Source organism: Mus pahari, chromosome 6 (assembly GCF_900095145.1).
Source record: "Mus pahari chromosome 6, PAHARI_EIJ_v1.1, whole genome shotgun sequence".
Lineage (NCBI taxonomy): Eukaryota > Metazoa > Chordata > Mammalia > Rodentia > Muridae > Mus > Mus pahari.
Genome location: NC_034595.1, coordinates 52,140,014 through 52,152,421, shown reverse-complemented (window position 1 = coordinate 52,152,421; position 12,408 = coordinate 52,140,014). Strand labels below are relative to the sequence as shown.

The 12,408-nt window shown below is 47.6% G+C and overlaps 1 protein-coding gene across 1 annotated transcript in view; it reads left to right on the top strand.

The window, feature by feature from the left end:
* Positions 1 to 12,408, top strand: part of Jak1 (Janus kinase 1) — a 114,370-nt gene that overhangs the window by 95,617 nt on the left and 6,345 nt on the right. The window contains exons 12-19 of the mRNA XM_021199851.2: positions 4,328 to 4,434; positions 6,349 to 6,492; positions 7,205 to 7,292; positions 8,027 to 8,154; positions 9,090 to 9,225; positions 10,796 to 10,947; positions 11,998 to 12,148; positions 12,258 to 12,352. Of these exons, the coding sequence (XP_021055510.1) occupies positions 4,328 to 4,434; positions 6,349 to 6,492; positions 7,205 to 7,292; positions 8,027 to 8,154; positions 9,090 to 9,225; positions 10,796 to 10,947; positions 11,998 to 12,148; positions 12,258 to 12,352 (1,001 nt within the window). The remainder of the gene's footprint in view (positions 1 to 4,327; positions 4,435 to 6,348; positions 6,493 to 7,204; positions 7,293 to 8,026; positions 8,155 to 9,089; positions 9,226 to 10,795; positions 10,948 to 11,997; positions 12,149 to 12,257; positions 12,353 to 12,408) is intronic.

The window sequence follows — 12,408 nt, the reverse complement described above, 5'->3', positions numbered from 1 at the left end:
GTGGGAAGACCCAGGCCCTTTTCTCTGAGGGTGTGTAGTCTAGTGCAGATAATATTATAGATCACTGAGACCACCTCAATATTTGTTAGGTGATAGATAACATACTCTAGGGTGAAAAGAGAGAGAGATAGTCAAAATCTCTTGAGTCATGAGGCAGATCTTGAGCTTAGTGTTAGGTGATGAGAGGGAGGTGCCAGTTTGGCAAAGGCCTGCCCAGTAGAACTGATGCAGGAACCAGTATGGCAGGCCAGGGCAGGGAGCTTCTACAGGACTACTATGAAGTGGAGAAGAACAGGAGAAATGGAACTGAGGAGAACAGACTGGCTGCCATCATACCAAGGGACTGCAGCCATCTCCTGCAGTCAGAGGGCCATAGAAGGAGCAGGAGCTAGGCAAAGGCCCAGGGACTCACCTGGTTTTGGCTAAGCTCTGAGAGAAGCACGGCTAATGTCCATGAGGTAGACTCCTTGCCTCAGAATGTGAGTGTGAAAGGATGCTTTGGGGGTTACCTGGCCAAAGGCCTCCTCTTACAGAATAAAATGAGTCTCATGGAAAGTATGGTAACTTGGGGTCAGGTCTAACCCCAGATACTGGATCCTCATATATTGGAGTTTTTGTTTCTGCACCCCAACATGCTGTCTTGCCTTTGTTGGATCTGTCCTTGGAAGTCTAAGACCTTGAAGAGAAGGCAGCGCACAAGCTCTTGACACTAGCCTTGGAGCAGGCTCTTTGAGACTGTATTGTTCTTTAAGGGATTACCTTTGAGTCTCCCTAAGGAACAGGTAGAAAGGGCTTAGGTTTTCTAGACGTGCTAGTGATTAAATCCAGGGCCTCATGCACACAAGTCAAGTGCTTACCCTTCAGCTGAACTACACTTCTAGCCCTGGGCTTTGAGTTTACAATGTGTGAATTATGTTTTAGTCTCAGCAAAAGGCGAGTTCCTGAATATGGTGAAAGAGGAAGGCCTTGTGTTCTTGTTGATCAGATAGGGTTACCTGCCAGCCTCAGAGTAACTGAGCCTTTGTTTTCATGCTAGCCAGTGTAAGGGCAAACACACCTGCCTCTTGGCCATGAAACCTCAGAGTTCCTTAGGGCTTTAAAGCCCAATGGTCTTATTTTTTTTTGCATGACCTCCCTTCTGGTGTTAAAAGAAGATCTTCCTAGGGATCATGATCCCTGGGAGAAGACAGCATCCACAGAATTGAGAAGGCTGTGCTTTACTTGAAGGGTGCCTGTACGGCGTTCTGTGTAGCTATCACCTCTAACAGCATAGATCTGGAAGCCAGTAGCTTTGGAGGGAAGAGTGTAGGAACAGTGTGGCTTTTCCTGCGGCTCTTCTGAAACGGAGCACTGAGAGTGCCCTCTGTCTACTTTTCTCACTTGCTTTAGAACTCTGAAGGTCTGGGTTCACTCACTGCCCTGTGATTCATGGGAAGCCTAGAATGCACATGAAATCTTGTGCAAGACTGTCCCATCAGGTGATAATATTGGAGTAGCTTCCACTGTAGCAGTACCTACTACTTTCAAAGTAGTTTAGTGACTATTTTATTGTTTGTTTGTTTTTTTTTCCCCACATAGGAAGTTGGTTTCAGGGATATTCAGTGACTTGTTCAAGGCTTCGCAGCTGATGGCATCAGCAGTAGTACAGTAGTGACAGTGAATAGTAACAATGGCTACTGACATCTTAGTGAATGTTTGGTCTGCCTGTTTGAAGGCCTTCCATGTTGTACTCCATTTAATTATCAGAAGAATTCAGGATGCTTGGCTAAGACTGCAAGTGAACAAAGACTGGAGATTTGAACACCCTGTCTGACCTGAATACACTGATATGTCCTCTCCATTCCATCTACATAGGCTTTGCATAGGGATAGGTACTGTGGTCAGCTACCTCTGGGACACAAGGTGTCTCATCTGAGGGGAGGGAGAGGAAGCTGAGAAGCCCAGAGTGGATCATCCTCCTGTTAGTTCTCAGAACCTGCAAATTAGAGAAGAGCTAAAGTCAGGAATGTGTGACAGAAAGAGTGTCGATACAGGTTGCTCAGTTTTTCTGCACTTGTAACTAGGGTTCCCAGAACCATACACTCTGATCTAGGTTTTACACTGCATTACACATCTCTTTGTGGAATAAATAAAGGCAGGGAAAAGCCAGGAGGCCAGCCAGAAGCATATGATAGAAAAGTAGGCCCTTGGTCAGGCCCAGCACTTAGGCCCACACACCACTGAACATGTGTCAGTACCTATCCTCTGGGGCCTCCTCAGGACGGGCAGGTGTGATGCTGATTTCTACTTACTTGCTCCTTGTGGAAGATGTGTGCATTCTGATGCACAAGGCTGGAGCGTTCTGGTGGTTGGTCCTGATGACAGTGGCTGCCAGTAGTGGAGCCTTTACTGCATACTAAAGAAAGCTCTTCTGGGCATGGCCTCATCTGTTTCCCTTAGCAACCCGAGGAGGGTACAGCTTTCTTGAACAAAACATCCTTACGATGGTGAAATGGCTCCCCCTCTCACAGATCAAGCGTAGTGCAGGTACCCACACAGATAACCAAGCCCGAGCTACTCTAGACTCATCCTTCTCTCTGATTCCCCGGATGGTCTGCCGCCAGCCTCTGTCTGCCCTCTGTCTGCCACCAGTCAGATAACCTCATTGTATTTGACTCCTTTCCCTCCTCAAGATGACTGTACAGAGCCTGTTTACTTAAATTCTATTTTCCCAGGGAATAGGCTAGCATCAAGAGAGAACCTTACAAGGAATGGGCTCAGAAAAAGGAGCACCCAGATGACTGAAGCCAGTTTCTGGTACTTAGATTTGTACCCCAGGAAAGTCAGACTAGAGCTGCTCCTGGGTGCTCTGTGAAGCCTTCCTCTCTGGCTTAGCAAGCTCTGTGGTTAGGTTGCTGAGTCTCTTTGAGCCTTTGTTCTGATCTAGAGTACTGATAAGAATGTTGACAATTCCTGTCTCTTGCTTAGGCACAGGAGTTAACAGTTTCTTATAGAACTGTACCCAGCATAGACAAAACAGAACATATGTATGTAAACAAAAAACAGACGATATGAATGAAAACAACAAAACAGATAGCCCTCCTCTAAGAAGATTTGAGGGGGCCTTCTTGTAGTCACGTAACCAGTATTGTAACCTATTGCTTAGCAGTTTATTTACACTAGTCTATGTGTGGGTTCTGTGAACTGTGCCTTGGAATTTCTACAGATTTTTGGGAACTTTCTTATCAGAATTCAAGAATTAGAGCTCCCATGAGAGAACTCATTGTCGTCCCGTGCAAGAAAGTGGAACAGGGAGATCATCTGTGAGTTGTCACTTCCCCAGTGGTATTGTTCCAGCTAAAGAAATTACACGGTGTGTTCAGGGACTATGTCAGGTCTACCTGATTCCCAGAGGATTCTGTACTATGTCTGAATTTGGAAGGCAGCTTACAGAGGATTAATTCCTTAGAGCCCATGTAACCCAGGCCTGGCAGACCTGGCCATGCCTTGTGTTTGCTGTTTATCTTAGTAGAGCTCAGGAAATGGCCCTACTAAGCCACGTGCGAGGTTGCAGCTTCATTAACAAGATTTCTAGGACCCATATTCTAAGTCACCTTTCCCTTTCATCTGCATACGGCATGTACTTCCCTTTTACACAGGGTTCACTTGCCTCAAGGCATCTGCGTTCCTCATTCAGTTCACCCCTGGTGCTTCCTACATTAACAAAGTCTTGTTGGGAACTGGGAAATAGAGTGCTTGCCTAGCATGCACAAGGCCCTGGTTTTGATAAACACAAAGCCAGGTAGGTAACTTGTCGAGCACTTATGCTCTAGGCTGTAGGCATAGAGCAGAAAATGAGAAAGACATGGTCCCTGACTTCTTGAGACTGACTTTTTTCATTTGTATTATTATTATTATTATTATTATTATTATTATTATTATTATTATTATTATATTATCATCATCATCATCATCATTATTTTGGAGACAGCCTAAGCTATTCTCCAACTCACTGTTTGCTTTCAGGTGCTGAGGTTATAGGCATGTGCCACCACACCTGGCCATTCTTAGATTTATATGTTCATTTCCCAAAGGAACCTTCTCCCACCTCAGATCCTGCTGTGTGAACCTTGGCTAAATCGTAGCTCTCCATGTGCTTTCTGACTCATGTTGACTCTGTCATTAGCCTATGAGCTCCTAGAGGGTATGAGTTAAGCATTTACCTGACACAGACTTGTTCAACGATGTAACTAGCAAACCCTTGTGTTCAGTAAGCCACATGGCTCAGCACACAATGCTAGCCATGCCAGTACAGAATGGTGTTTAAAACTCTCCGATCTTTTCACAGAAATCTCCAATCTGCTTGTAGCCACTAAGAAGGCCCAGGAGTGGCAGCCTGTCTACTCCATGAGCCAGCTGAGTTTTGATCGGATCCTTAAGAAAGATATTATACAAGTAAGTCCCCACTAAGGGTCTTTGTCCAGCTTTGGTCCTGACACATTATAGGGGAACCCACCAGAGATTTAAGTGTGTGTGTGGTGTGGGGGGGGGCAGGGAGGCATAAAGTCTGCTTTGGGAATATTCTAGTAGAAAGCCAACAATGAGGGAAGGCCACCCAGGCCCACCTTTCATTTTGCCCAGTCTTATGTGGATGAGGAGGTGTGGACTACCTGGGGCAGAGGTATGGTATCACTCACATGTCAGTAGAGGTTGGTCTCAATGGAGTCTGGGCTGATGGTCTCCACCCCACAGAGTGCTGTGTAATAGTGCTCAGTCCTGCTCTTTTAGAAGGGACTTCTGAAAGGAATAGAGTGAAGAACAAAGACTACAGGGCAGGGCAGGACAAGAGTTGGCTTCAGAAAGGGAACCCTTGGAGGGCTCAGAGCATTGCCCCAGCCTTCCTGGGATAGCCTTTGCTATCCAGAATATCCAGACTAAGCCAGGCCCACAGAAGCACTTCCACATCTGCGGGTCTTTGCCACCCTCAGTAGAATGTGGGGTTATGCAAAATCTGGTCTTGGAAGGGCAGAGCTCGTTTCCTAGGGAAGGACACTAAAGCAGAGGCCCAGAAGATGAGTCACCAAGGCTCTGCTCAGACAGAACTGTATTGATGGATGCTGACGTGGACGTTGGTCTTTGTGGGTTCTGTTACCTAGCCTTTGGAATTAAGTCTTTTAGGGAAGAGTAATTGTCTTAAAAGCATATGCCTTTTATGGAATGTTCTGGGAATGCAGCTTCCCATAATGGTGATGGATCATCTCATGACAGATTCAGCTCTAATGAATAGTTGCAGGACTTTGCCAGAGTACAGCAGACAGGGAGGATAAATGGCCACTCTGCTGTGACAGATAACAAGTGATGGTATTTGTGTAAATTAATATACCCGATTAACAGTGGTGTCTCTTTCTGTAGGGAGCAGGCTTCCTAGATATCGACCACAATCCATTTTCTATGTTTGCAAGAGCTTCCATAAGAGCTCCTGTCTACAAGCTTTGTGGGGCTAATGTTAGCAGCTCAGTATTATGTTTTATGAATCACATTTTGATTTTCAAATATTAGAAATTTAAAAATCAGAAGTATTGAAACTCAGTTCTGGAAGGATCCTTAGAGACAGATCATTCTGTGCATGGGATCATTTGTCTGGTCGTATGGTCACTTTCCTTTACATGAAGAAAAAAAACATCCCAGCCCTCAGCTTGGGCTGATGCTGACATGATTGATGATTCTCAAGTGTCTTGTGCATGTCCTGGTGGGGCAGGGAGTGGGGGAGTGGAGCATGTACTGAAAGGCTCTGAAACAGAGCACAGAGACTCAACAGTCAAGTTCCTGCACACTGTGTGTCTATAGCAGAAGCCTTTATACCTAAGCTCCTTACTCGATTCACTACATTACGAAGCAGGTGGGTGCCATTATTACTCCATTTACAGAGACTAGGCTGAGATCAAGCACCATGAAGGAATACATCTTAGTTGAAGGCCAGGAAGCATCAGAGTGAGAGGATGAAGGCCCCTTTACTTTGTCCTCCAGCCTGAGAGTAGAGATGCCATCTGGCAGAGTACTCCATAAGTCTCTCTGGAGACCTGGCTGTTAGATACTGTTCACAGGTTTGTGATAGACTGCAGCTGGGCTACAGGTGATTCTTGAGATGGAGAACAAGCTGCTTTTCAGGAGCAGGGTTGTCACTGGGTCAAGGAAATGTCAGTGCTGTGCATGTCCAGGAGCTTTGTGTTTTTCTAGAGACCTGATGAGGACTCTAGATGATGCCCTGGCCCCATCCCACTGTGTTCAGTATCCCATGGAGGACTCAGCCCTGACCTGAGCCATCATGAAGGCATGATGGAAAAGACAGCTTTCTGCTTCCTTCCTCAGGGTGAGCACCTTGGCAGAGGCACAAGAACACATATCTATTCTGGGACCCTGCTGGACTACAAGGATGATGAAGGAATTGCTGAAGAGAAGAAGATAAAAGTGATCCTCAAAGTCCTAGACCCCAGCCACCGGGACATTTCTCTGGCAAGTGTGCTCCTTCTCTGGAGCTGGGGGAGTTGGCTGGAGAAACCTCTGTGCTTTTTGGCCATGTATTCCCAGCCTTGTCTTTCAGAGTTCCTCCCTTCAGTGCTGTCTTAGCCAGACTGGCTGTGTGAGAGTAGTGAGGGAAGACTGGTGGTGAGGAGGCAGCAGCCTCCTGTACCTGTCCTGCCCCCTTCCCTGCTATCAAAAGCTCTTGTGTAATGCTGTGGGTCTCTGGAACAAGCAGAGTGGTCTCACAACCGTAAAGGGGTTTCCTAGGCTCCCATGTAGTCGGCAACATGAACATCCAAAGGGGTCAAATGACTTGACCAGGAATTCTCAGACTGTTAGAGAGGACAAACAGTAAGTATAGAACAGGAAGTGTGGCTGCCTGCTTGTTCTAACATAGTGGTAAGCCTTGTATTTCACGGCATTTAGATGAGAGTAAGGTGGACCTAGTGGCTGTGGGAACATTGGTAGGAAGCTCATCCCACCAGCCTTAGTCTGCATTGTTAGATTTTCTAAATGAATCCCATGCTTTAGTTAGAGTGGCCCAGAGGCCAAAGCATGTCCGTGACTCTGGACAGCCTGGAGAGCAGTATTCAAGTGTAGGAGGTGACAGTGGTGAGGTGACTACTTCTGGGATCCACTGAAGGATGGTCCCTTAGCAATTCAGGTATGAGCCTATACATCCCTTTGTTCTTTTTTCCCACAGGCCTTCTTTGAGGCAGCTAGCATGATGAGACAGGTTTCCCATAAACACATTGTGTACCTCTATGGCGTCTGTGTCCGAGATGTGGAGAGTAAGTTTGTTCTTCCTTGAAGAGGATGGCAGGTCCTTGCTGGGGTGGTGGGTGGTATGAAGACACCTTGGGCTTTTTCCCTTCTGTTTATAGGAGAAATCAAGGTCATTTGTGGAGGACAGTGGTGGCTCTGGTTCAGTTTCACTCTAACATTTCTCTCTTGCCACTCTGGGCCCAAGTGTGTAGACTTGAGGCAGTCTAGTGAGGAATGGCAGGGCTTGAGGAAGGTGATGCGTGTGAACCTGAGCTGCGGCTAGCCGGCTGAAGAGACTCCTGCCAGCTCACCTGTTAAGAGCCTCTGCTCTGAATCCCCGACAGGAGTGTCCAGGAAAAAGAGGTTTATGTTGTTTTAAACCTCAGCTCTTGGATCTCTAAACTCTGTTGTGCTGACTATTCTTGTGTTCACATGGGAGACGTGTGTTGAAGGGAAGTTCTGTCCTGTGGGCAGACTGAACTTTGTGCTGCAGTGTATGGGGCTATAAAGCAGTAGTGGTGATGGCCACTGTTCTGAACCTTTGTTCCACGTGTTAGACATGACGGATCACCCTGTCTCAAGGTCCCTGGGAGAGGTAATAACGGCTGCTTGCACATAAACAGATGCAGGCCGAGGCTCAGGAAAGGCTGTCCCTTGCTGGAGGCCATCCAGATTAGAAGTGGAAGAACCTGGGGTTAGGTGAGAGAACTCCCTCTAGATAGACAGAAGGTTCCAGAGGTGGCTGGTTCTGTGTCTGCAGATATCATGGTGGAAGAGTTTGTGGAGGGGGGGCCGTTGGATCTCTTCATGCACCGGAGAAGTGATGCGCTTACTACCCCCTGGAAGTTCAAGGTTGCCAAACAGCTGGCCAGTGCCCTGAGTTACTTGGTAAGAATGTTTCTGTGTAGATCCCCATCAGGACCTAGAGTGTTCTCTTGGGGTTAGGGAGAGTGGGCATGAAGGGGTTGCAGGTGAGGGGTATTGGTAAGCAGGTAGAAGGGAACCTGTTTCGTTGGTGCCAGGTTCCAGGCAGAAGATAAGAGTTCTGTGTGCATGGGTACTTCATGCAAACAGTCAACTGGGCACTGTAGTGTAGGCTTTCCTATGACTCTTGCCTAGAGGAAAATGATACCATGTTGGAGGCTGACTGTATTATACAGCCAGTATACAAGAGGAGGAGTAGGACTGCTTTAGTTTGCTTTTCTGAGGATAAAACACAAAAACCAGTGTGAGGAGGAAAGGGGCATTTAGCTTACATGTTTATTATTGAGGGAAGCCAAGGCAGGAGTTGGAACACAGGCCACAGAGGAAAGCTGCTTACTGGCTTGTTTCCTTGTGGCTGCTTGGGTAATTCTAATACTTGGCCGGCGGTGGTACACAGTGGCACATCAATCAGCAATTAAGAAGATGCCCCCTCAGACACACCCACAGGCCAACCTGGTGGAAGAAATCCTCAGTGAGGTTCTCTCTTCCCTGCTGTGACAGTCAAGATAAGCTATTATTTAGAACATTGAATACAGGAAAAACACTGTGTCCATTAGAGCTATCATTGTGGGCACATACCATGGGCCAGCTGCTGCAGGTTTTACATATTCTAATGTGCACAGAGTCTGTGAGGCATGCTCTGCCATTATCTCTGGTTTTGCTGACCAAGGAACATTACAGGAGATACCTCAAACAGAATTCATGGGTGGACCAGGCTGTGGGGTCTGCTGTGGCTGGAGTGGAGAGCTGATCTGTGGGGCCAGGGTTGTGGGCAGAAACAGGGTGTGGACAGGGAAGACAAGGCTGCCTTACCACATAGACCCTTTTTTATTCTGCAGGAAGATAAAGACCTGGTTCATGGAAATGTGTGCACTAAAAACCTCCTTCTGGCCCGTGAGGGCATTGACAGTGACATTGGCCCGTTTATCAAGCTTAGTGACCCTGGCATCCCAGTCTCTGTGCTGACCAGGCAAGGTATGTGTCTTGTCCCCAGTTTCCATTCCCCCATCCATCTCCACTATCTCCTTACTCACCAGGCACCGCAACAAGAAGAGCTGCACTGTGCTGGGCCTCCCTTTAGAAAGGGAGCCGGCAGACAGGTGCACAGTGCTGCTGCTGTGGCCTGGGTAGGCTGTAGTACGGAGGGAGGGTAGAGCCCAACAGCCTAGTCAACGCTTTCTAGTCCTTGTGGTAAAGGGGCTGTGTCAGTGGTGCTGGCATAGCACAGCGCCCATTGGTGACATGGTGAAATGGTCAGATTGGTGTTGGGCAGAAGCCGGATCTTCTGGATCTTCCACTGCTGTCTTCCAGAACCTGGCTGTAGCCATTGGGCAGTTTGGAAGTTAGCACATTACCTTTAATCAAGAGACTGCGGAGATTGTCACCCTTGCAAGAGATTAAGTTATTTCAAGTTATCAGCTCAAGAAGGAACAGCAGCCCCAGGAGCCAAGACCTGAAGCTAGTGCTTCCCAGGCCGCGCTCAGCCTCAGGGACCTGGTCTAGTAAAGCTGCTGCTACCTTCAGCATTGAGGTTTAGTAACTTAGCAATCATGTAGTAAGAGAGTAGAAACTGTTAACAGAGAATAAGCCCTGAAATGGCCCTAAATACCCGCTATTTAGAGGGAGAGCAGGAATCTTGTTCTTTGGAGCCTCATTTGTGGTTATCTTGTGGCAATCATTCAGTAATCCTTGGGCAGACACCCCTGTCAAGGGTCTTGACCTTGGTGAATCATTGATGATTCTAGGTAAGCAGAGAGGCCTGAAATCCAGTGATGCCTATAATCCAGAGTAGATTTGGGGGTGAGACTTAGTTCAGGAAAGTTGTTCATGCTTCATGTGGCTGTAGTAGGCCTCTGAGGTAGCTATGGCAGGGCACTGGTGCATAGCTGTGCAGGACAGATTAAGAGGTTTGGGAAGGTTAAGTGGGCTGGAGTCCACTGCTAGGCTCAGGAGCCACACTGCTGCTCCACTTTCCTTGATAACTAGGAGGCTGCTCTGTGGGGGTCACTGCATTAATCAAAGACATTTCCAGGGGACATGGCAGAAGTTTCTTTGAGACTGCTGGCTCTGGCCTTGGTTAGCTGAAGACAGGGATTATCAGGGGAAAGAGATTTGTGGCTACTTTTAAAATTTCTCCTGTCCTCTTGAAAAGGAAATGCACTAAAAGTTAACGTTAAGAGTGTGGACCTTTAGAGTAGGACGAGTGAAGGTAGCCGCCTGCCTCTGCATGCTGGCCTCCTCCCTACTCCTCCCTTTTTCTTTCCCTAGCCTTTGTTCAGACACTTGCTCTTCCATGCTGGCTCTGTCCTGTTGTGTTCTGCTGTTTTTGACATGAGGTTTTAAAAGATGGGAAAGCTTGTGGGGTGGCCTTTGTGCTGGCCCTGATCAGACCACCTAGGTTGCTGTGTGATGGACTCACCACAGGACTGCTGTGGCCAGGAATTTTGCAGGTTGCAGGCCCACCCTTGTAGCTGCAGCGGCAGTGTTTTGCCTATTAGGTGGTCCCAGGAGCTGGTCTATAGGTGGGTCTGTTGTCTTTCTCCAGAGTGCATAGAGCGAATCCCCTGGATCGCTCCTGAGTGTGTTGAAGACTCCAAGAACCTGAGTGTGGCTGCTGACAAGTGGAGCTTTGGAACCACACTCTGGGAAATCTGCTACAATGGAGAGATCCCCCTCAAAGACAAGACCCTCATTGAGGTGAGCAGTTGTTTCCAGAATGAGGTGGGTAAGATCTCAGATGCTCATGGGCCTTGCGTAGTGTCAAGAGGACTTGAATCTCCTCCCACCCCTAGACCTGTGAGCTTTGTCATCTTACAAATGTAAGTAACCGTCTTCAGCCTCAGCTCCATAAAATGGTAATAAATAATGACTCCTTTGTTGAGTTCTTAGGAAGGTAGACAGGCACTGAACATCTGCAGTGTAAAAATGAGGTTTTACATGATACGGAGCTCCTGGTGTGTACTGTCCTAGACAGGACTGAGGCTTGGGCCTTCCCCTGAGGCCTGCTAAGGCTTGCAGGGAGTAAGTACCATGCAGGTAATAGTGACTCTGCTCACAGTGCCTTTGCAGTCCAGCTACAGCATGGCAGTACAAGGCAGGGATTTCACTTAGTTTTAAAAGTGATATTATTTTTGATTTTAAAATAATAAAGACATTTTGGGGGAAATATTTTTTAAAAGGTCATAACTGTGCCACCATTCCTGGCTGACTACTGTGACTTTGGCATGGTGTACATGTAGTTTTTAAATTTACTGTTGTATGAGCACTGCCTTGTGGGAACTTAATGAGTTAACTGTCATGTCCAGCGCTGACTTCCTTAGCTCACTTACTATGCTATCACTGTTTGCTCTGTCCCGCTCTGCAGGGAATACCTTTGTAGGGTAAGCATGGCTTGTGTGGTTTGTTTCTGAGCAGTGTGGTAACTGGAATTGATGGGTGAGTGTGAAGGATCGGGAAGGCTGTTGCTCGCTGCCACACAATTCCAGAGAAGCTGCCGGGCTTCCCTAGAACATGGCGCCTTGGAAGTGGGGGGGTGCTACCCTTTCTCCTTGAATCTGTGCCATGTCACTATCACGACTGTGGTTTCCTCATACTGGAAAATGGCCACTAAAACCCCACATTGAGGACATTTGCCTTTGGGCAGAGACATTGGGGATTGAAGTGGGGATTGGCACTTGTTTCTGATGGTGTAGAGTCGAAGGTCTGAGGGTGGGTACTTGGTCACTCAGTCATCATTCTTTTTTACAGAAAGAGAGGTTTTATGAAAGCCGCTGCAGGCCTGTGACTCCATCTTGCAAGGAGCTAGCTGACCTCATGACTCGCTGCATGAACTATGATCCCAACCAGAGACCCTTCTTCCGAGCCATCATGAGGGATATTAACAAGCTGGAGGAGCAGAGTGAGTCTGGGCCAGGCCCAGTCCCAGCCTCCGAGATTGCTGGGGCAGGGAGGGTGGCAGTCCTGGTTACTGCCCCGAAGCTAATCTGTTTCCTTGTCTCTTCACTTAGATCCAGACATTGTTTCAGAAAGGCAGCCAACAACAGAGGTGGACCCCACTCATTTTGAAAAGCGTTTCCTGAAGAGGATTCGTGACTTGGGAGAGGCAAGTTACACTTGGGCTCGTGCCTTCTGTCTGTATTACTTTTCTGCGTGGACAGC